Raw genomic sequence first — 21,999 nt, forward strand, 5'->3', positions numbered from 1 at the left:
GACCATGACATCATTCTAAATTAATCCCTTCTGCCAACAAATGGCTCATATCCCTCTATTCCCTCCCTGTTCATGAAGCTGCCTAAATGTCTTTTTAACATTGCTTTTGTATTTGCTTCTACAACCTGCCCTGACAGTGTCTTCCAGACATCTACTACCCTCGATGTAGAAAACTTGCCTCGCACATCTCCTTTAAATTTTCTCCTTCTCACCTTAAATCCCTGTCCCCTGGTATTTGACATTTCCACCTTGGGAGAAGGATTCCAACTATCTACCTTATCTATGCCTCTCATAATTTTATATACTTACATCAGGTTGCCCTCAGCCACAAATGCTCCAACAAAAACCTCTCCTTGTAGCTCATACACTGATACCCAGGCAACATCCTGGGAAACCTCTTCGGCACCCTCTTCAAAGCCTCCACATCCTTCCCATCATATGGCCTTCCTATAGTCTTCTAAACCCCATTGACTATAACCGAACTGATCCAGTTTCTCTTCATACATCACTCCTGTCATTCCCAGGAATCAGTTTGTAAACCTCTTCGGCACCCTCCATAGCCAGAACACCCTTCTTCACATATAATATATAATATTTTAGATTAACTTACATGTAGAAGACATCTTAAATGAAATTAAATATCTGAGGGTAATTATCAGAAACATTATAAACAAAATATGACAGAATTGTGTAAGAAGGTATGACAGCAGGTAATTACAAACCTGGTCAAACTTGGTTGGACAGTCTGTGTTAATTGAAAGCAGGTGTTGTTTATAGACTATGAGAAAGTAATAACAGGGAGGGAATATATGAAGATGAACGTGAGCAGTTTGTGGATACGAAAATCTTAATCTTTTTTGCATAGTCTATTTTATTTAAAGTCTCTGAGTTAAATTCATTAATTCCCTGCTTACGTTGGGTTCCAACAAGGTCTCCACTAGAAGAGCAGTTGGGCCTCACTACGTAAAGAAGCGGATGAAACTGGTTCCTCTGTAATTAGGTCAAATCGGCCTTTTGTGTCAGAAGCAAATAAAACTATGTGCTACAACTTAATAGTTTAGTGAGACTGACAGGAGAGATTTTTTATTCACTCACACAATGTGAGACTTCACTGGCTGGGCCAGATTTATTGCCCATCTCTCGTTTACCCTTTGGAAGATGGTGGTGTACTGCCTTCCTGTAGCACCTGTGCTTGTGCTGGAGATGGACTCACAATACCCACTAATGAGGCAAGTTCCAGAGTACGAGGAGTTGGATGATTAAAGGGATTGGGGAAAAGGGGAAGAAAGGAGCTCTTTTTTGCTTTTCTAATTTTTTCAGCCTTCCGGAATTGTTCTATTCCAGTACAGAAGACGACTCTGGCTACTTTATGGGTATCTGATTACAGGCAATAAATGCTGATCAGCCAGTGATGCCTATCTCTTGAATAAAATCAATGTGACTAAGATTTATTCTGTTCCTAAAAGATATAATAGCCCCTATTGGCAAGGTGAATAAAACACCCAGAAACAAAGGCACATATATAACTGAATAAAATAAAGTAAAAGCTAATTAGGCAACATGAAAAATTGAAGTAAAAACCAAATCATAAACCAAACCATCCACCGACATTTCCGCCACCTCCAAACAGACCCCACGACCAGGGATATATTTCCCTCCTCACCCCTTTCTGCCTTCCGCAAAGACTGTTCCCTCCGTGACTACTTGGTCAGGTCCACACCCCCCTACAACCCACCCTCCCATTCTGGCACTTTCCCCTGCCACCGCAGGAACTGTAAAACCTGTGCCCACACCTCCTCCCTCACCTCTATCCAAGGCCCTAAAGGAGCCTTCCACATCCATCAAAGTTTCACCTGCACATCCATCAATATCATTTATTGTATCCGTTGCTCCCGATGCGGTCTCCTCTACATTGGGGAGACTGGGCGCCTCCTAGCAGAGCGCTTTAGGGAACATCTCCGGGACACCCGCACCAATCAACCACACCGCCCCGTGGCTCAACATTTCAACTCCCCCTCCCACTCTGCCGAGGACATGCAGGTCCTGGGCCTCCTTCACCGCCGCTCCCTCACCACCAGACGCCTGGAGGAAGAACGCCTCATCTTCCGCCTCGGAACACTTCAACCCCAGGGCATCAATGTGAACTTCAACAGTTTCCTCATTTCCCCTTCCCCCACCTCACCCTAGTTCCAAACTTCCAGCTCAGCACTGTCCCCATGACTTGTCCGGACTTGTCCTACCTGCCTATCTCCTTTTCCACCTATCCACTCCACCCTCTCCTCCCAGACTTATCATCGTCATCCCCTCCCCCACTCACCCATTGTACTCTATGCTACTCTCTCCCCACCCCCACCCTCCTCTAGCTTATCTCTCCACGCTTCAGGCTCAATGCCTTTATTCCTGATGAAGGGCTTTTGCCCGAAACCTCGATTTCGAAGCTACTTGGATGCTGCCTGAACTGCTGTGCTCTTCCAGCACCACTAATCCAGAATATGAAAAATTGACAGATTAGTGATGTGTTGTATCTCAAGGATGTGGGAGGTCCTGGATACCAGTTGTGTCTCGAGCAAACATATCTGCAGACAATTAAATAATTCACTGGAGGAGGAGCTTCCACAAATATCCCCATCCTCAATGATGGAAGAGCACAGCACATCAATATCAAAGATAGGGCTGAAGTATTCGTAGCAATCTTCTGTCAGAAGTGCTGAGTGGATGATCCATCTCAGCCTCCTCCATTGGGCCCAAGGATCACAGGAACCAGTCTTCAGCCAATTCAATTCATTCCATATGATTTCAAGAAATGGTAGCAGACACTGGGTACTGCAAAGGCTGTACGCTCTGACAACATTCTGCCAATAGTACTGAAGACTTGCTATTCCTCTGGCCAAGCTGTTCCAGTACAGTGTAAATAGTAGCAGCTACCTGACAAATGTGGAAATTTGCCCAGGTATGTCTTGAACATAAAAAGCAGGACAAATCGAATGACCGAGTGATGGAAGGTATCATTATTAACAGTGCTATCAATAACCTGCTAAGCAATAACCTGCTCAGTGACACCCAGTTTGGGATCCCCCAGGGCCACTCAGCTCCTGACCTCATTCCAGCCTTGGGTCAAACATGGACAAAAGGGCTGAATTCCAGAGGGGAGGGAGAGGGACAGCCTTTGACATCAAGGCTGCGTTTGACCGAGTGTGGCATCAAGGAGCCCTGGCAAAACTGGAATTAATGGGCATCAGGACAAACTCTCCAGTGGTTAGAGTCATCTCTGACACGTGGGAAGATGATTGTGGTTGTTGGAGGTCAGTCATCTCAACTCCAGGACATTTCTGCAGGACTTCCTCAGGATAGTATCCAAGGCCTAACTCCCTTTAGCTGTTTCATCAATGACCTTCCCTCTATCTAAGACCAGAAATGGGGATGTTCATCGATGATTGCACAATGTACAAGACCACTCGCAACTCCTCAGGTACTGAAGCAGTCCATGTTCAATGCAGCAAGATCTGAACAATCTCCAGGCTTGGGCTGACAACTGGCAAATAACATTCATGCCACACAAATGCCAGGCTTATGACCATCTTCTAGCAGACTACATGCGAAAGGTGGAAGACCTGGAAAAATGGTGCACTGAGAACAACCGAGCTCTCAATACCAGCAAAACCAAGGAACCCATTATTAACTTTTGGTGGGATATTACTCATGCCCCCCCAACACATTAACAACACAGAGGTGGAATGAGTGGAGAGTGTCAAGCTCCTGGGAGTGGTCACCCACAACAAGCTTTCTTGGATTCTTCATGCAGATGCACTAGTTCCAAAGGCCTAACAAGGTCTCTTCTTTCTCAGGCAGCTGAGGAAATTTGGCATGATGGTGAATACCTTTGCCAACTCTTACAGGTGTGCCATCGAGAGCATTCTGTCTGGATGTGTCACTACCTGGTATGGTAACTGTACCATTCAATATCGGAGACAGTTACAGAGAGTGGTGCACTCGGCCCAGACAACCACAAAGGCCAACCTCCCATCTATAGATCCCATCTACCAGGCCCGCTCTCAAGGAAAGGCCACCAGCATTCTCAAAGATCCAGCCCACCCTGGCAATGTTTTTCTCCAACCTCTACCATCAGAGAGAAGGTACCAAAGCCTGAACACATGCACCAGCTGGTTTCGTAACAGTTTCTACCATACTGTTGTTAGAATACTGAATGGACTCACAAATTGTTTGCCTGTACCTGCGTTTTTGTTTTTGCCACTGTTTATTATTAGTTACTATCTATGCAATTTAACTCTGTGATCTGCCTGTTGCTCGCAAGACAAAGCTTTTCACGTCCCTCGGTACACGGGACAATAAATTCAATTCAGTTCAATTCAATCTTCAATAAAAGGCAATCTAACCATTGCCCCTTACATTCAATGAATCCCCCACTATCAACATCTTGGGGATTATCATTGATCAGAAACTCAACTGGACACACCACATAAAAGCAGGTCAGAGGCTGGAAATACTGCAGCAAGTAACTCACGAGCTGACTCACCAAAGCCCTTCCATCATCCACAAGGTACAAGTCAGGAGTGTGATGGAATAGTCCCCACTTCTCTGGATGGGCGTAGCTCCAACAACATTCAAGAAGGTTGACACCATCAAGGACAAAGCAGTTCTCTTGATTGGCACCACATCCAAAAACATCCTCTCCCTCCACCAGCGATGCTCAGTAGCAGCAGCGTGTACCATCTACCTTCTTCACTGCAGAAATTCATCAAAGATCCTGAGACAGCGCCTTTCAAACCCACAACCACTTCCATCTAAAAGACAAGCTCAGCAGATACATGGGAGCACCAACCTCTGCAAGTTCCCCTCCAACCTACTCCCCATCTTTTCTTGGAGATACACCACCATTCCTTCATTGTCATTGGGTCAAAATCTTGGAATTCCCTCCCTAAGGGCATTGTGGGTTAAGCCACAGCACATGGACTATAGTGGGTCAACCCAAAGCAGGAGGACTGCAGCAGTTCTAGAAGGCAGCTAACCACCACCTTCTCAAGGGGCAATTAGGGACACCCATAACCCACAAATGAATAAATTTTTAAAAATGGAATTTAATCCTGATAAGTTTGGGTATTCCTTTATTTAGTCCTGGGACGCAGATGTCACTGGCTGGGCCGACATTTTATTACCCGCTCCTAATTATCTTTGAGAAGGTCGGGGGGTGAGCTACCATCTTGAACCACTGCAGTCCATGTGATGTAGGTAGACCCAAAATGTCCCTTAGGGAGGGAATTCCAGATGATGCACTTTCGAAAAAGGAACAACACAAAGGAGTACTGGATGAATAGCAGGACCCTCGGAATCTCAGAGGAACAGAGGGATCTTATGGTGTTTGTCCACAAATTTCTGAAGGTGGCAGGTCATGTTAACAGAGTGATAAAAAAGGAATACTCTTGCTAAAGGAGCAGGGAGGTCATGTAATGCCACAGCTGGAGACTGTATGCAGTTCTAGTTACAACACAATAAGAAGGATGTGATTACACTGGAGGGGATGCAAAGGAGATTCACCAAGTAATTATTCCAATTTCAACTGGGTTTCAAACAATACAAAGGGCATTGAGAGTGAACAATTTATATATTGTGTCCAGAGATTTTTTTTAAACAATACATGAAAGGAGTATCATTGTTCTGGTTGTGTCACCGAGCTGGGAATTTGTGTTGCAGACGTTTCGTCCCCTGTCTAGGTGACATCCTCAGTGCTTGGGAGCCTCCTGTGAAGCGCTTCTGTGATCTTTCCTCCGGCATTTGTAGTGGCTTGTCTCTGCCGCTTCCGGTTGTCAGTTCCAGCTGTCCGCTGCAGTGGCCGGTATATTGGGTCCAGGTCGATGTGCTTATTGATTGAATCTGTGGATGAGTGCCATGCCTCTAGGAATTCCCTGGCTGTTCTCTGTTTGGCTTGCCCTATAATAGTAGTGTTGCCCCAGTCGAACTCATGTTGCTTGTCATCTGAGTGTGTGGCTACTAAGGATAGCTGGTCGTGTCGTTTCGTGGCTAGTTGGTGTTCATGGATACAGATCATTAGCTGTCTTCCTGTTTATCCTATGTAGTGTTTTGTGCAGTTCTTGCATGGGATTTTGTACACTACATTGGTTTTGCTCACGTTGGGTATCGGGTCCTTTGTCCTGGTGAGTTGTTGTCTGAGAGTGGCTGTTGGTTTGTGTGCTGTTATGAGTCCTAGTGGTCGCAGTAGTCTGGCTGTCAGTTCGGAAATGCTCCTGATGTATGGTAGTGTGGCTAGTCCTTTGGGTTGTGGCATGTCCTCATTCCGTTGTCTTTCCCTTAGGCATCTGTTGATGAAATTGCGCGGGTATCCGTTTTTGGAGAATACATTCAACTATGAAAGCAATCACCCCAACACACACAAAAGAAGTTGCATCAAGACACTGTTCAAAAGAGCCACAACACACTGCAGCACACCAGAACTGCAAAAAGAGGAAGAAGAACACCTATACAATGTATTCACGAAAAACGGATACCCTCACAATTTCATCAACAGGGGCTGGGTGTTGGGACCCCTACTGTTTGTTTTCGACATGAACGATCTGGACCTGAACGTGAGGAGAGGGAGGGGGTCCACAATTGGAAAACTTGCAGGTGACCCAACAATTGGCCGTGTAGCGGGTAGTGTAGAGGAAAGCTGTAAGCTCCATAATGCTATCGATGGGTTGGTGGGGTCGGCAGGAAGGTGGCAGATGGAGTTCAACTCTGATAAACGTGAGGTAATACACTTAGGGAGGTCAGACAGTAAAGGGGAATACACAATAAACAGGAATATACTCAGAGGGAGAGATGGAGTGAGAGATCTTGGTGTGCAAGTGTACAGCTCCCCTAAAGGTAGCCATCCAGGTAGATAATGTTATAAAGAAAGTAAATAGAATGCTCTCCTTCATTGGCAGAGACACAGAATACAGAAGTAGGGATATAAAGATGACACTGTATAAGACACTAGGGAGGCCACAACTGGAGTATTGTGTGTGGGTCTGGTCACCACATTACAGGAAGGATGGCATTACTCTAGAGAGAGTGCAGAGAAGATTTACTGGAATTTTTGCCAGAGCTGGAGAATTGTAGCTACAGGGAGAGATTGGAGAGGTTGGGGTTGTTTTCCTGGGAACAGAGAAAACTGAGGGATTAAGGGAGATTGAGGGATTGAGGGATACAATAATGTGAAGGATAGAGATAGACAGGTGGGACATGATTCCCTTGGCAGAGAGTTCAAAAACCAGTGGGCACAGATTTTAAGCTAAGTGACAAGAGAGAGAGAGAGCATGAGGATGAATGTTTTTACTCAGTTGGTGGTGGAAGTTCACTGCCTGAGTTGAGAGTGGAAGCAGAGATTCTGAACTCTTTTTAAAAAGTGTCTAGTTCTACACCTTATGTGATGTAAGCTATGGGCCATGTGCAGGAAGATAGGATTAGAAAGGGCATCTAGCTATCCATGGGTTGGCATGGGCAAGATGGACCAAAAGGCCCCTTTCTGTGTAATGTTATTTCTATGGTTCTGGGACTCATGTAGATTTAGTGGAGTTTTGGCAGTAGAGACTTACTGGGCCAATGCCCTCTTCTGTACTACACAATTCTATGAATGTTTTCTATGAATCTGTGGAATTCTTTATCACAGAGGACTGTCAAAACTGGGTCATTAAGTATATTCAAGGCTGAGATCAACAGATTTTTAATCAGTTAGGAAATCAAGGATTAAGGGAAAAAGCAGGAATTTGGAGTTGACGATTATCAGATCAGCCTATCTCATTAAATAATGGAGTAGATTCGAAGGGCTGAATGGTCTATTTCTGCTCTTATGTCTTATACCTGTCATGCTCAATGACTTAGACCAGTGACCGTTCATCAAAACGGAGTATTTTCAGCAATTTGTGTTTATATTTCACATTTTCAACAATGAAAACATTCTGTTTTTATCAGTGTACTTTGATTGTCTGGGAACCAGCACCAGGCGATTATTTCTGTGACAAGAATATCATTGTACCATAACTCTAATGTTTTACTGACCTTTACACTCACAGAGGGCAGAACCGACATTATGTTCATGGAACACTGCATGAACTCCCTGATGGCTGCCTCACTGTGGTCAGGGTGGTGACTAAACAACACTTTATACATTGCACTGTAGACAGACCAGCTGATATCCAAGCTGGGGTCAAAAGGCTTCCCTGTGAAATGTAATGGAACAGTTAGCATCAGTTTGAAAGCTAGAAAAAGATGAACATTTGTAATAGTAACAGTAAAGCTGACATGTCGCCTGAGTGAGATCTGACACTGAGTCTCAGTAAGCAGTTGAGGAAAGATATAGCAAGATTGAGGGAAGGTGATGGTGGCTGGTATAATTGCTGGATCGTTAATCCAAAGATCTAAGTAATGTTCTGGTGATCCAGGTTCAAATCCCACCACATGGAATTTGAATTCATTTTTTTTTAAATCTGGAATTAACAACAATTGTCAGATAAACCCATCTGGTTGATGTCCATGAGGGAAGGAAACTGCCATCCTTACCTGATCTGGATAATATGTGACTCTGGACCCACAACAATGTGACAGAAGGGGACGAATATACAGGGAGCGAGACTTGTTCGAGCTGCTCGGGTGGATATAATCTAGTAACGGGGGGGGAGTGGGTGGGACCCAGGGAGATAGTGAGGAATGAGATCAATCTGAGCCTGGGACATTTGAGAAAAGAAGTGAGACAAACAGTCAGGGCAGGCAGAGACAAGGGAGGACTGAGAAATTAAACTGCATTTATTTCAATGCAAGGGGCCTAACAGGGAAGGCAGATGAACTCAGGACATGGTTAGGAACATGGGACTGGGATATCATAGCAATTACAGAAACATAGCTCAGGGATGGGCAGGACTGGCAGCTTAATGTTCCAGGATACAAATGCTACAGGAAGGTGAGAAAGGGAGGCAAGAGAGGAGGGGGAGTGGTGTTTTTGATAAGGGATAGCATTATAGCTGTGCTGAGGGAGGATATTCCCAGAAATACATCCAGGGAAGTTATTTGGGTGGAACTAGAAATAAGAAAAGGATGATCATCTTATTGGGATTGTATTATAGACCCCCCAATAGTCAGAGGGAAATTGAGAAACAAATTTGTAAGGAGATCTCAGCTAACTGTAAGAATAATAGGGTAGTTATGGTAGGGGATTTTAACTTTCCAAACATAGACTGGGACTGCCATAGTGTTAAAGGTTTAGATGGAGAAGAATTTGTTAACTGTGTACAAGACAATTTTCTGATTCAGTATGTGGATGTACATACTAGAGAAGGTGCAAAATTTGACCTACGCTCGGGAAATAAGGCAGGGCAGGTGACTGAGGTATCAGTGGGGGAGCACTTTGGGGCCAGTGACCATTATTCTATTAGTTTTAAAATAGTGATGGAAAAGGATAGACCAGATCTAAAAGGTGAAGTTCTAAATTGGAGAAAGGCCAATTTTGACGGTATTAGGCAAGAACTTTCGAAAGCTGATTGGGGGCAGATGTTCACAGGTAAAGGGACGGCTGGAAAATGGGAAGCCTTCAGAAATGAGATAACGAGAATCCAGAGAAAGTATATTCCTGTCAGGGTGAAAGGGAAGGCTGGTAGGTATAGGGAATGCTGGATGACAAGAGAAATTGAGGGTTTGGTTAAGAAAAAGAAGGAAGCACATGTAAGGTATAGTCAGGATAGATCGAGTGAATCCTTAGAAGAATATAAAGGCAGTAGGAGTATACTTAAGAGGGAAATCAGGAGGGCAAAAAGGGGACATGGGATAGCCTTGGCAAATAGGGTTAAGGAGAATCCAAAGGGTTTTTACAAATACATTAAGGACAAAAGCATAACTAGGGAGAGAATAGGGCCCCTCAAAGATCAGCAAGGCCACAGAAAATGGGGGAGATACTAAATGAATATTTTGCATCAGTGCTTACTGTGGAAAAGGATATGGAAGATATAGACTGTAGGGAAATAGATGGTGACACCTTGCAAAATGCCCAGATTACAGAGGAGGAAGTGCTGGATGTCTTGATTTGCACAAAGGGTGGATAAATCCCCAGGACCTGATCAGGTGTATCCGAGAACTCTGTGGGAAGCTTGGGATGTGATTGCTGGGCCTCTTGCTGAGATATTTGTATCATCAATAGTCACAGGTGAGGTGCCAGAAGACTGGAGGTTGGCTAATGTGGTACCATTATTTAAGAAGGGCGGTAAGGACAAGCCAGGGAACTATAGACTGGTGAGCCTGTCCTCGGTGATAGACAAGTTGTTGGAGGGTATCCTGAGGGACAGGATGTACATGTATGTCAAAAGATGAGGAGAGATCTGATAAAACTTTACAAAATTATGAGATAGATGGCTAAAATGGACAGTCTGAGTCTTTGTCTCAGGGAGAAATGTCAATTACTAGGGGACACAGGTTTAACGTAAAATGGGTAAGTTTCAAGGAGATGTGAGAGGTCACTTTTTTACACAGAAGGTGGTGAGTGTCTGAAATGTGCTGCCAGAGGATGTTATGGAGGATGATACAATAACAAAGGTTCAGAGGCATCTTGACAGATACACAAATAGGCAGGAATAGGTGGACAGGACATCACAGAGGCAAAAGGTTTTTAGTTTAGAAAGGTATTATGCATTGACTCAGTCTTGGGAGCCAAAGGGCCTGTTCCTGTGTTATATTTTGTTCTTTTAATCAGCAATGCTACCCCATTTCCTTTTCATTTTTAACTGTCCTTTCTAAAAACTGAAAACCGCTGGATATTCATTGACCAAATCTGATCACCATGCAGCCATATGTCTGTAATCCCAACAATACTGAAATAACTCCACTGAGGCTGGTATCCTGTCACCACCTCACCCTTTATTTACACAGGGGGATCCAACTCCCTCAGAGACAGCTCCCAGTGGGTCAGGATGTCTGATACACCTCTTTTTGTCTGTCAGCAGGGTTCTGTGATTGGACCAGAGTAACAACCCCAATCAGGAAACTCATATTGTATGAGGTCCACCTGGCTGACCTTGTTACAATCATTATATTCCTCTCTCGCTGAGTCTGGAGATATTGGCTGGTCAATTTTCATGAAGTATCCCCTGGGTGCTTTAGCACTGAGTCAGGTTCTTCAGACGCTGCATCACATACGGGCGCATATTCCTCCGACACTGCGTCAGAAACAGCGCATCTTCCTCAAACACTGCATCAGATAGTGGTGCTTGTTCCTCAGACACTGAATTGGATACAGGCTCATGTTCCTCAGAGACTGCATCAGATACGGGCACATGTTCCTCAAACACTGCATCAGATTCTGCATATGTTCCTCAGACACTGCATCAGAAAAGGGCGTCACGGTGGCACAGTGGTTAGCACTGCTGCCTCACAGCGCCAGAGACCCGGGTTCAATTCCCACCTCAGGCGACTGACTGTGTGGAGTTTGCACATTCTCCCCATGTCTGAGTGGATTTCCTCCGGGTGCTCCGGTTTCCTCCCAGAGGCCAAAGATGTGCAGGTTAGGTGAATCGGCCGTGCTAAATTTGCACGATACTGCATATGTTCCTCAGATACTGCATCAGATACAGGCGTATGTTCCTCAAACACTGCGTCAGAAACAGGCGCATGTTCCTCCGACACTGCGTCAGATATGTGCGCAAGTTCCTCAAATACTGCATCAGATACGGGCACATGTTCCTCCGACACTGCATCAGATACGGACACATGTTCATCAAACACTGCGTCAGATACGGGAGCATGTTCCTCCGACACTGCATCAGATACCGGCATATGTTCCTCAAACACTGCTCATTGTACTGCATGTGTTCCTCAGATACTGCATCAGGTACGGCGCATGTTCCTCTGACACTGCGTCAGATACTGCATATGTTCCTCATACACTGCATCCGATAGGGGCACATGTTCCTCTGACACTACATCAGGTACAGGCGCATGTTCCTCCGACACTGCATCAGATATGGGTGCATGTTGCACAAATACTGAATCAGATACTGCATATGTTACTCAAACACTGCATCAGATACGGGCGCATGTTCCACCAACACTGCGTCAGATACGGGCGCATGTTGCACAAACACTGCATTAGATACTGCATATGTTCCTCGGACACTGCATCAGATACAGGCGCATGTTCCTTAGACAAAGCATCAGATACAGGGGCATGTTTCTTGGACTCTGCATCAGAAAGGGGCATAAGTTCCTTAGACACTGCGTCAGATACAGGTGCACGATCTTCCAACACTGCGTCAGAAAAGGGCGCATGTTCCTTAGACACTGTGTCAGATACTGCATATGTCACTCAAACACTGCGTCAGATACGGGCGCATATTCCTCTGACACTGCACCAGATACGGGCACATGTTCCTTAGACACTGCATCAGATATGGGCGCATGTTCCTCAATCACTGTATCAGATACTGCATATGTTCCTCAGACACTTCATCAGATACATGCGCATGTTCCTCCGACACTGCATCAGATACGGGCGCATGTTCCTCAATCACTGTATCAGATACTGCATATGTTCCTCAGACACTTCATCAGATACGGGCGCATGTTCCTCCGACACTGCATCAGATACGGGCGCATGTTCCTCAATCACTGTATCAGATACTGCATATGTTCCTCAGACACTGCATCAGGTACGGGCGCATGTTCCTCCGACACTGCGTCAGATACAGGCGCATGTTCCTCCGACACTGCGTCAGATACGGGCGCATGTTTCTTGGACACTACGTCAGATACGAGCATAAGTTCCTTAGACACTGTGTCAAATACGGGCGTATGTTCCTTCGACAGTGCGTCAGATACGGGCGCATGATCTTCCGACACTGCGTCAGATACGGGCGCATGTTGAACAAACACTGCATTAGATACTGCATATGTTCCTTAGACACAGCGTCAGATACAGGCGCATGATCTTCCAACACTGCGTCAGAAAAGGGCGCATGTTCCTTAGACACTGTGTCAGATACTGCATATGTCACTCAAACACTGCATCAGATACGGGCGCATGTTCCTCCGACACTGCGTCAGATACGGGCGCATGTTCCTCCGACACTGCATCAGATACGGGCGCATGTTTCTTGGACACTGCGTCAGATACGAGCGCATGTTCCTTCAACAGTGCGTCTGATACGGGCGCATGATCTTTCGAAACTGCATCAGATACGGGCGCATGTTGCACAAACAATGCATCAGATACAGGCGCATGTTCCTTAGACACTGCGTCAGATACAGGCGCATGATCCTTAGACACTGCATCAGATACGGGCGCATGTTCCTCAAACGCTGCGTCAGATATGGGTGCATGTTACTCGGACACTGCATCAGGTACGGCGCATGTTCCTCCAACACTGCGTCAGATACTGCATATGTTCCTCATACAATGCATCAGATACAGGCGCATGTTCCTCTAACACTGCATCAGGTACAGGCGCATGTTCCTCCAACACTGCATCAGATACGTGCGCAAGTATCTCAAACACTGCATCATGTACAGGCGTGTCTGTTCCTCCGACACTGCGTCAGATACGGGCGCATGTTTCTTGGACACTGTATCAAAAACGGGCGTAAGTTCCTTAGACACTGCGTCAGGTACGAGCGCATGATCTTCCAACACTGCGTCAGAAAAGGGCGCATGTTCCTCCCACACTGCGTCAGATACGGGCGTATGTTGCACAAACAATGCATCAGATACAGGCGCATGTTTCTTGGATACCGTCAGATATGGGCATAAGTTCCTTAGACACTGCGTCAAATACGGGCGCATGATCCTTAGACACTACATCAGATACAGGCGCATGATCTTCCGACACTGCATCAGATACGGGCACATGTTCCTCAAACACTGCGTCAAAAACGGGCGCATGTTCCTCCGACACTGCATCCGATACGGGCGCATGTTCCTCTGACACTGCATCAGATATGTGCGCAAGTATCTCAAACACTGCATCAGGTACAGGCGCATGTTCCTCCGACACTGCGTCAGATACGGGCGCATGTTGCACAAACACTGTATCAGATACTGCATCAGATACGGGCGTGTGTTCCTTAGACACTGCGTCAGATACTGCATATGTTCCTCAAACAATGCATCAAATACGGGCGTATGTTCCTGAAACACTGCATCAGGTACTGCATATGTTCCTCAGACACTGCATCAGACACGGCTGCATGTTCCTCAAACACTGTATCAGATACTGCAGATGTTTTTCAGACACTGCATCAGGTCCGGCGCATGTTCCTCCGACACTGTGTCAGATACGGGCGCATGTCCCTCAAACACTGCATCAGATACAGGCGCATGTTCCTCAGACACTGCGTCAGATACGGGCGCATGTTGCACAAACAATGCATCAGACACAGGCGCATGTTTCTTGGACACTGCGTCAGATTCAGGCGCATGTTCCTTAGACACCGCATCAGATACTGGTATATGTTCCTCAGACACAGCATCAGGTATGGCGCATATTCCTCCGACACTGCATCAGATACTGCATGTGTTCCTCATACACTGCATCAGATACGGGCGCATGTTCCTCAAACAGTGTGTCAGATACGGGTACATGTTCCTCAAACACTGCTTCAGATACAGGCGCATGTTCCTCAGACACTGCGTCAGATACTGCATATGTTCCTCAAACACTGCATCAGGTACAGGCACATGTTCCTCCGACACTGCATCAGATACGGACGCATGTTCCTTAGACATTGCGTCAGATGCAGGCACATGTTCCTTCGACACTGCATCAGATACGTGCATATGTTCCTCATACACTGCACCAGATACAGCTGCATGTTCCTTAGACACTGCATCAGATACATGCACATGTTCATTAGACACTGAGTCAGATACGGGCGTATGTTCCTCCGACACTGCATCAGATACGGGCGCATGTTCCTCCGATACTGCATCTGATACGGGCGCATGGTCCTCAGACACTGCATCAGATACGGGTGCATGTTCCTCCAACACTGCATCAGAAAAGGGCGCATGTTCCTATGACACTGCGTCAGATATGGGCGCATGTTCCTCAAACCCTGCATCACATACAGGCACATGTTCCGCAGACATTGCATCAGATACGGGTGCATGTTCCTCCGACACTGCATCAGAAAAGGACGCATGTTCCTCTGACACTGCGTCAGATATGGGCGCATGTTCCTCAAACCCTGCATCACATACAGGCACATGTTCCGCAGACATTGCAGCAGATACGGGTGCATGTTGCTCAAACACTGCATCAGATACAGGCACATATTCCTCAAACACTGCATCAGATACTGCATATGTTCTTCAGACACTGCATCAGATACAGGCGTATGTTCCTTAGACACGGCATCAGATACGGGCGCATGTTCCTTAGACACTGTGTCAGATACGGGTGCATGTTCCTTCAACACTGTGTCAGATACGGGCGCTTGTTCCTTATATACTGCGTCAGATACGGGCATATGTTCCTTCGACACTGCGTCAGATACTGGCGCATGTTCCTTAGATGCTGCGTCAGATACGGGCATATGTTCCTTAGACACTGCGTCAGATACAGGCGCATGTTCCTCAGACACTGCATCAGATACAGGCACATGTTCCTTAGATACTGTGTCAGATACGGGCGCATGTTCCTTAGATACTGCGTCTGATACGGGCGCATGGTCATTAGACACTGCGTCAGATACGGGCGCATGTCCCTCAAACACTGCATCAGAGTCAGGCCATGTTCCTCAAACAGTGTGTCAGATACGGGTACATGTTCCTCAAACACTGCTTCAGATACGAGCGCATGTTCCTTAGACACTGCATCAGATACTGCATGTGTTCCTCAAACACTGCATCAGGTACAGTCGCATGATCCTCCGACACTGCATCAGATACATGCGCAAGTATCTCAAACACTGCATCAGGGATAGGCACATGTTCCTCCAACACTGCGTCAGATACGGGCGCATGTTCCTCCAACACTGCGTCAGATACGGGCGCATGTTCCTCAATCACTGCATCAGATACGGGCGCATGTTGCAAAAAAACTGCATAAGGTACTGCACATGTTCCTGAGACACGGCATCAGACACGGGCGCAAGTTTCTTGGACACTGCTTCAGATACGGGCACATGTTCCTCAAACCCTGGATCAGATACAGGCGCATATTCCTCAAACACTGCATCAGATACTGCATATGTTCCTCAGACACTGCATCAGATACAGGCGTATGTTCCTTAGACACGGCATCAGATACGGGCGCATGATCCTTCGACACTGTGTCAGATACGGGCGCTTGTTCCTTATATACTGCGTCAGATACGGGCATATGTTCCTTAGACACTGCGTCAGATACTGGCGCATGTTCCTTAGATGCTGCGTCAGATACGGGCATATGTTCCTTAGACACTGCGTCAGATACAGGCGCATGTTCCTCAGACACTGCATCAGATACAGGCGCATGTTCCTTACATACTGTGTCAGAAAAGGGCGTATGTTCATCTGACACTGCGTCAGATACAGGCGTATGTTCATCTGACACTGCGTCAGATACGGGCGTATATTCCTCAATCACTGCATCAGATACGGGCGCATGTTGCAAAAAAACTGCATAAGGTACTGCACATGTTCCTGAGACACGGCATCAGACACGGGCGCAAGTTTCTTGGACACTGCTTCAGATACGGGCACATGTTCCTCAAACCCTGGATCAGATACAGGCGCATATTCCTCAAACACTGCATCAGATACTGCATATGTTCCTCAGACACTGCATCAGATACAGGCGTATGTTCCTTAGACACGGCATCAGATACGGGCGCATGATCCTTCGACACTGTGTCAGATACGGGCGCTTGTTCCTTATATACTGCGTCAGATACAGGCATATGTTCCTTAGACACTGCGTCAGATACTGGCGCATGTTCCTTAGATGCTGCGTCAGATACGGGCATATGTTCCTTAGACACTGCGTCAGATACAGGCGCATGTTCCTCAGACACTGCATCAGATACAGGCGCATGTTCCTTACATACTGTGTCAGAAAAGGGCGTATGTTCATCTGACACTGCGTCAGATACAGGCGTATGTTCATCTGACACTGCGTCAGATACGGGCATATATTCCTCAATCACTGCATCAGATACGGGCGCATGTTGCAAAAAAACTGCATAAGGTACTGCACATGTTCCTGAGACACGGCATCAGACACGGGCGCAAGTTTCTTGGACACTGCTTCAGATACTGGCACATGTTCCTCAAACCCTGGATCAGATACAGGCGTATGTTCCTTCGACACTGCATCAGATACAGTCGCATGTTCCCTAGACACTGCATCAGATACAGGCGTATGTTCCTTAGACAATGCGTCAGATACAGACGCATGTTCCTTAGACACTGCATCAGATGTGGGCGTATCTTCGTCCAACACTGTGTCAGATACAGGCGCATGTTCCTCCGACATTGCATCTGATACGGGCGCATGTTCCTCCGACACAGCATCAGATACGGGCGCATGTTCCTCAAACACTGCATCAGATAGGGGCGCATATTCCTCAAACACTGCATCAGATACTGCATATGTCCCTCAGACACTGCATCAGATACAGGCATATCTTCCTTAGACACGGCATTAGATACAGGCACATGTTCCGTAGACATTGCATCAGATACCGGTGCACGTTGCTCAAACACTGCATCAGATACGGGCGCATGTTCCTCAAACACTGCATCAGATTCTGCATATGTTCCTCAGACATTCCATCAGATACGGGCGCATGTCCTTAAATACTGCGTCAGATACAGGCGCATGTTCCTTAGACGTTGCATCAGATATGGGCCGATGTTCCTCAGACACTGTGTCAGATACGGGCGCATGTTCCTCCAACACTGCATCAGATACAGGCACATGTTCCTACGATACTGCATCTGATACGGGTACATGTTCCTCAGACACTGCGTTAGATACTGCATATGTTCCTCAAACACTGCATCAGGTACAGGCACATGTTCCTCCGACACTGCATCAGATACGTGCATATGTTCCTCATACACTGCACCAGATACAGCTGCATGTTCCTTAGACACTGCATCAGATACATGCACATGTTCATTAGACACTGCATCTGATACGGGCGCATGGTCCTCAGACACTGCATCAGATACGGGTGCATGTTCCTCCAACACTGCATCCGAAAAGGGCGCATGTTCCTATGACACTGCGTCAGATATGGGCGCATGTTCCTCAAACCCTGCATCACATACAGGCACATGTTCCGCAGACATTGCATCAGATACGGGTGCATGTTCCTCCGACACTGCATCAGAAAAGGGCGCATGTTCCTCTGACACTGCGTCAGATATGGGCGCATGTTCCTCAAACCCTGCATCACATACAGGCACATGTTCCGCAGACATTGCAGCAGATACGGGTGCATGTTGCTCAAACACTGCATCAGATACAGGCGCATATTCCTCAAACACTGCATCAGATACTGCATATGTTCCTCAGACACTGCATCAGATACAGGCGTATGTTCCTTAGACACGGCATCAGATACGGGCGCATGTTCCTTAGTCACTGTGTCAGATACGGGCGCATGTTCCTTCAACACTGTGTCAGATACGGGCGCTTGTTCCTTATATACTGCGTCAGATACGGGCATATGTTCCTTAGACACTGCGTCAGATACTGGCGCATGTTCCTTAGATGCTGCGTCAGATACGGGCATATGTTCCTTAGACACTGCGTCAGATACAGGCGCATGTTCCTCAGACACTGCATCAGATACAGGCACATGTTCCTTAGATACTGTGTCAGATACGGGTGTATGTTCATCTGACACGGCGTCCGATACAGGCGTATGTTCATCTGACACTGCGTCAGATACGGGCGTATATTCCTCAGACAGTGCATCAAATACGGGCGTATGTTCCTTAGATACTGCCTCAGATATAGGCGCATGTTCCGTAGATACTGCGTCAGATACGGGCGCATGTTCCTTAGATACTGCGTCTGATACGGGCGCATGGTCATTAGACACTGCGTCAGATACGGGCGCATGTCCCTCAAACACTGCATCAGATTCAGGCGCATGTTCCTCAAACAGTGTGTCAGATACGGGTACATGTTCCTCAAACACTGCTTCAGATACGAGCGCATGTTCCTTAGACACTGCATCAGATACTGCATGTGTTCCTCAAACACTGCATCAGGTACAGTCGCATGATCCTCTGACACTGCATCAGATACATGCGCAAGTATCTCAAACACTGCATCAGGGACAGGCACATGTTCCTCCAACACTGCGTCAGATACGGGCGCATGTTCCTTAGACACTGCGTCAGATACGGGTGCATGTTCCTCAATCACTGCATCAGATACGGGCGCATGTTGCAAAAAAACTGCTTAAGATACTGCACATGTTCCTGAGACACGGCATCAGACACGGGCGCAAGTTTCTTGGACACTGCTTCAGATACGGGCACATGTTCCTCAAACCCTGGATCAGATACAGGCGTATGTTCCTTCGACACTGCATCAGATACAGTCGCATGTTCCCTAGACACTGCATCAGATACAGGCGTATGTTCCTTAGACAATGCGTCAGATACAGACGCATGTTCCTTAGACACTGCATCAGATGTGGGCGTATCTTCGTCCAACACTGTGTCAGATACAGGCGCATGTTCCTCCGACATTGCATCTGATACGGGCGCATGTTCCTCCGACACAGCATCAGATATGGGCTCATGTTCCTCAAACACTGCATCAGGTATGGGCACATGTTCCTCCAACACTGCGTCAGATAGGGGTGCATATTCCTCAAACACTGCATCAGATACTGCATATGTCCCTCAGACACTGCATCAGATACAGGCGTATCTTCCTTAGACACGGCATCAGATACAGGCACATGTTCCGTAGACACTGCATCAGATACCGGTGCACGTTGCTCAAACACTGCATCAGATACGGGCGCATGTTCCTCAAACGCTGCATCAGATTCTGCATATGTTCCTCAGACATTTCATCAGATACGGGCGCATGTCCTTAAATACTGCGTCAGATACAGGCGCATGTTCCTTCGACGTTGCATCAGATATGGGCCGATGTTCCTCAGACACTGTGTCAGATACGGGCGCATGTTTCTCCAACACTGCATCAGATACAGGCGCATGTTCCTACGATACTGCATCTGATACGGGCGCATGTTCCTTCAACACTGCGTCAGATACAGTCGCATGTTCCTCAGACACTGCATCAGATACGGGCGCATATTCCTCAAACACTGCATCAGATACTGCATATGTCCCTCAGACACTGCATCAGATACAGGCGTATCTTCCTTAGACACGGCATCCGATACGGGCACATGTTCCTTAGACACTGCGTCAGATACGGGCGCAGGTTCCTTATATACTGCGTCAGATATGGGCGTATGTTACTCAGACACTGCATCAGATACGGGTGTACATTCCTTAGACACTGCATCAGATACGGGCGTATGTTCCTTAGACACTGCGTCAGATACGGGCGCATGTTCCTCCAACACTGCACGAGATATGGGCGTATGTTCCTTCGATACTGCATGTTCCTTAGACACTGCGTCAGATACGGGCGTATGTTGCACAAACAATGCATCAGATACAGGCGCATGTTTCTTGGATACCGTCAGATATGGGCATAAGTTCCTTAGACACTGCGTCAAATATGGGCGCATGATCCTTAGACACTACATCAGATACAGGCGCATGATCTTCCGACACTGCATCAGATACGGGCGCATGTTCTTCAAACACTGCGTCAAAAACGGGCGCATGTTCCTCCGACACTGCATCCGATACGGGTGCATGTTCCTCTGACACTGCATCAGATATGTGCGCAAGTATCTCAAACACTGCATCAGGTACAGGCGCATGTTTCTCCAACACTGCGTCAGATACGGGTGCATGTTCCTCCGACACTGCGTCAGAAAAGGGCGCATGTTGCACAAACACTGTATCAGATACTGCATCAGATACGGGCGTGTGTTACTTAGACACTGTGTCAGATACTGCATATGTTCCTCAAACAATGCATCAAATACGGGCATATGTTCCTGAAACACTGCATCAGGTACTGCATATGTTCCTCAGACACTGCATCAGATACGGGTGCATGTTCCTCCAACACTGCATCAGAAAAGGGCGCATGTTCCTATGACACTGCGTCAGATATGGGCGCATGTTCCTCAAACCCTGCATCACATACAGGCACATGTTCCGCAGACATTGCATCAGATACGGGTGCATGTTCCTCCGACACTGCATCAGAAAAGGACGCATGTTCCTCTGACACTGCGTCAGATATGGGCGCATGTTCCTCAAACCCTGCATCACATACAGGCACATGTTCCGCAGACATTGCAGCAGATACGGGTGCATGTTGCTCAAACACTGCATCAGATACAGGCACATATTCCTCAAACACTGCATCAGATACTGCATATGTTCTTCAGACACTGCATCAGATACAGGCGTATGTTCCTTAGACACGGCATCAGATACGGGCGCATGTTCCTTAGACACTGTGTCAGATACGGGTGCATGTTCCTTCAACACTGTGTCAGATACGGGCGCTTGTTCCTTATATACTGCGTCAGATACGGGCATATGTTCCTTCGACACTGCGTCAGATACTGGCGCATGTTCCTTAGATGCTGCGTCAGATACGGGCATATGTTCCTTAGACACTGCGTCAGATACAGGCGCATGTTCCTCAGACACTGCATCAGATACAGGCACATGTTCCTTAGATACTGTGTCAGATACGGGCGCATGTTCCTTAGATACTGCGTCTGATACGGGCGCATGGTCATTAGACACTGCGTCAGATACGGGCGCATGTCCCTCAAACACTGCATCAGAGTCAGGCCATGTTCCTCAAACAGTGTGTCAGATACGGGTACATGTTCCTCAAACACTGCTTCAGATAC

The 21,999-nt window shown here is 46.9% G+C and overlaps 1 protein-coding gene across 2 annotated transcripts in view; it reads right to left on the minus strand.

Annotated features, from left to right (window-relative positions):
* Positions 1 to 21,999, minus strand: part of LOC140486532 (cytochrome P450 2J1-like) — a 117,853-nt gene that overhangs the window by 43,376 nt on the left and 52,478 nt on the right. For both annotated transcript variants that reach the window (XM_072585802.1, XM_072585801.1), the window contains exon 4: positions 8,056 to 8,216. In XM_072585802.1, the coding sequence (XP_072441903.1) occupies positions 8,056 to 8,216 (161 nt within the window). The remainder of the gene's footprint in view (positions 1 to 8,055; positions 8,217 to 21,999) is intronic.

Source organism: Chiloscyllium punctatum, chromosome 15 (genome assembly GCF_047496795.1).
Source record: "Chiloscyllium punctatum isolate Juve2018m chromosome 15, sChiPun1.3, whole genome shotgun sequence".
Classification (NCBI taxonomy): Eukaryota; Metazoa; Chordata; class Chondrichthyes; order Orectolobiformes; family Hemiscylliidae; genus Chiloscyllium; species Chiloscyllium punctatum.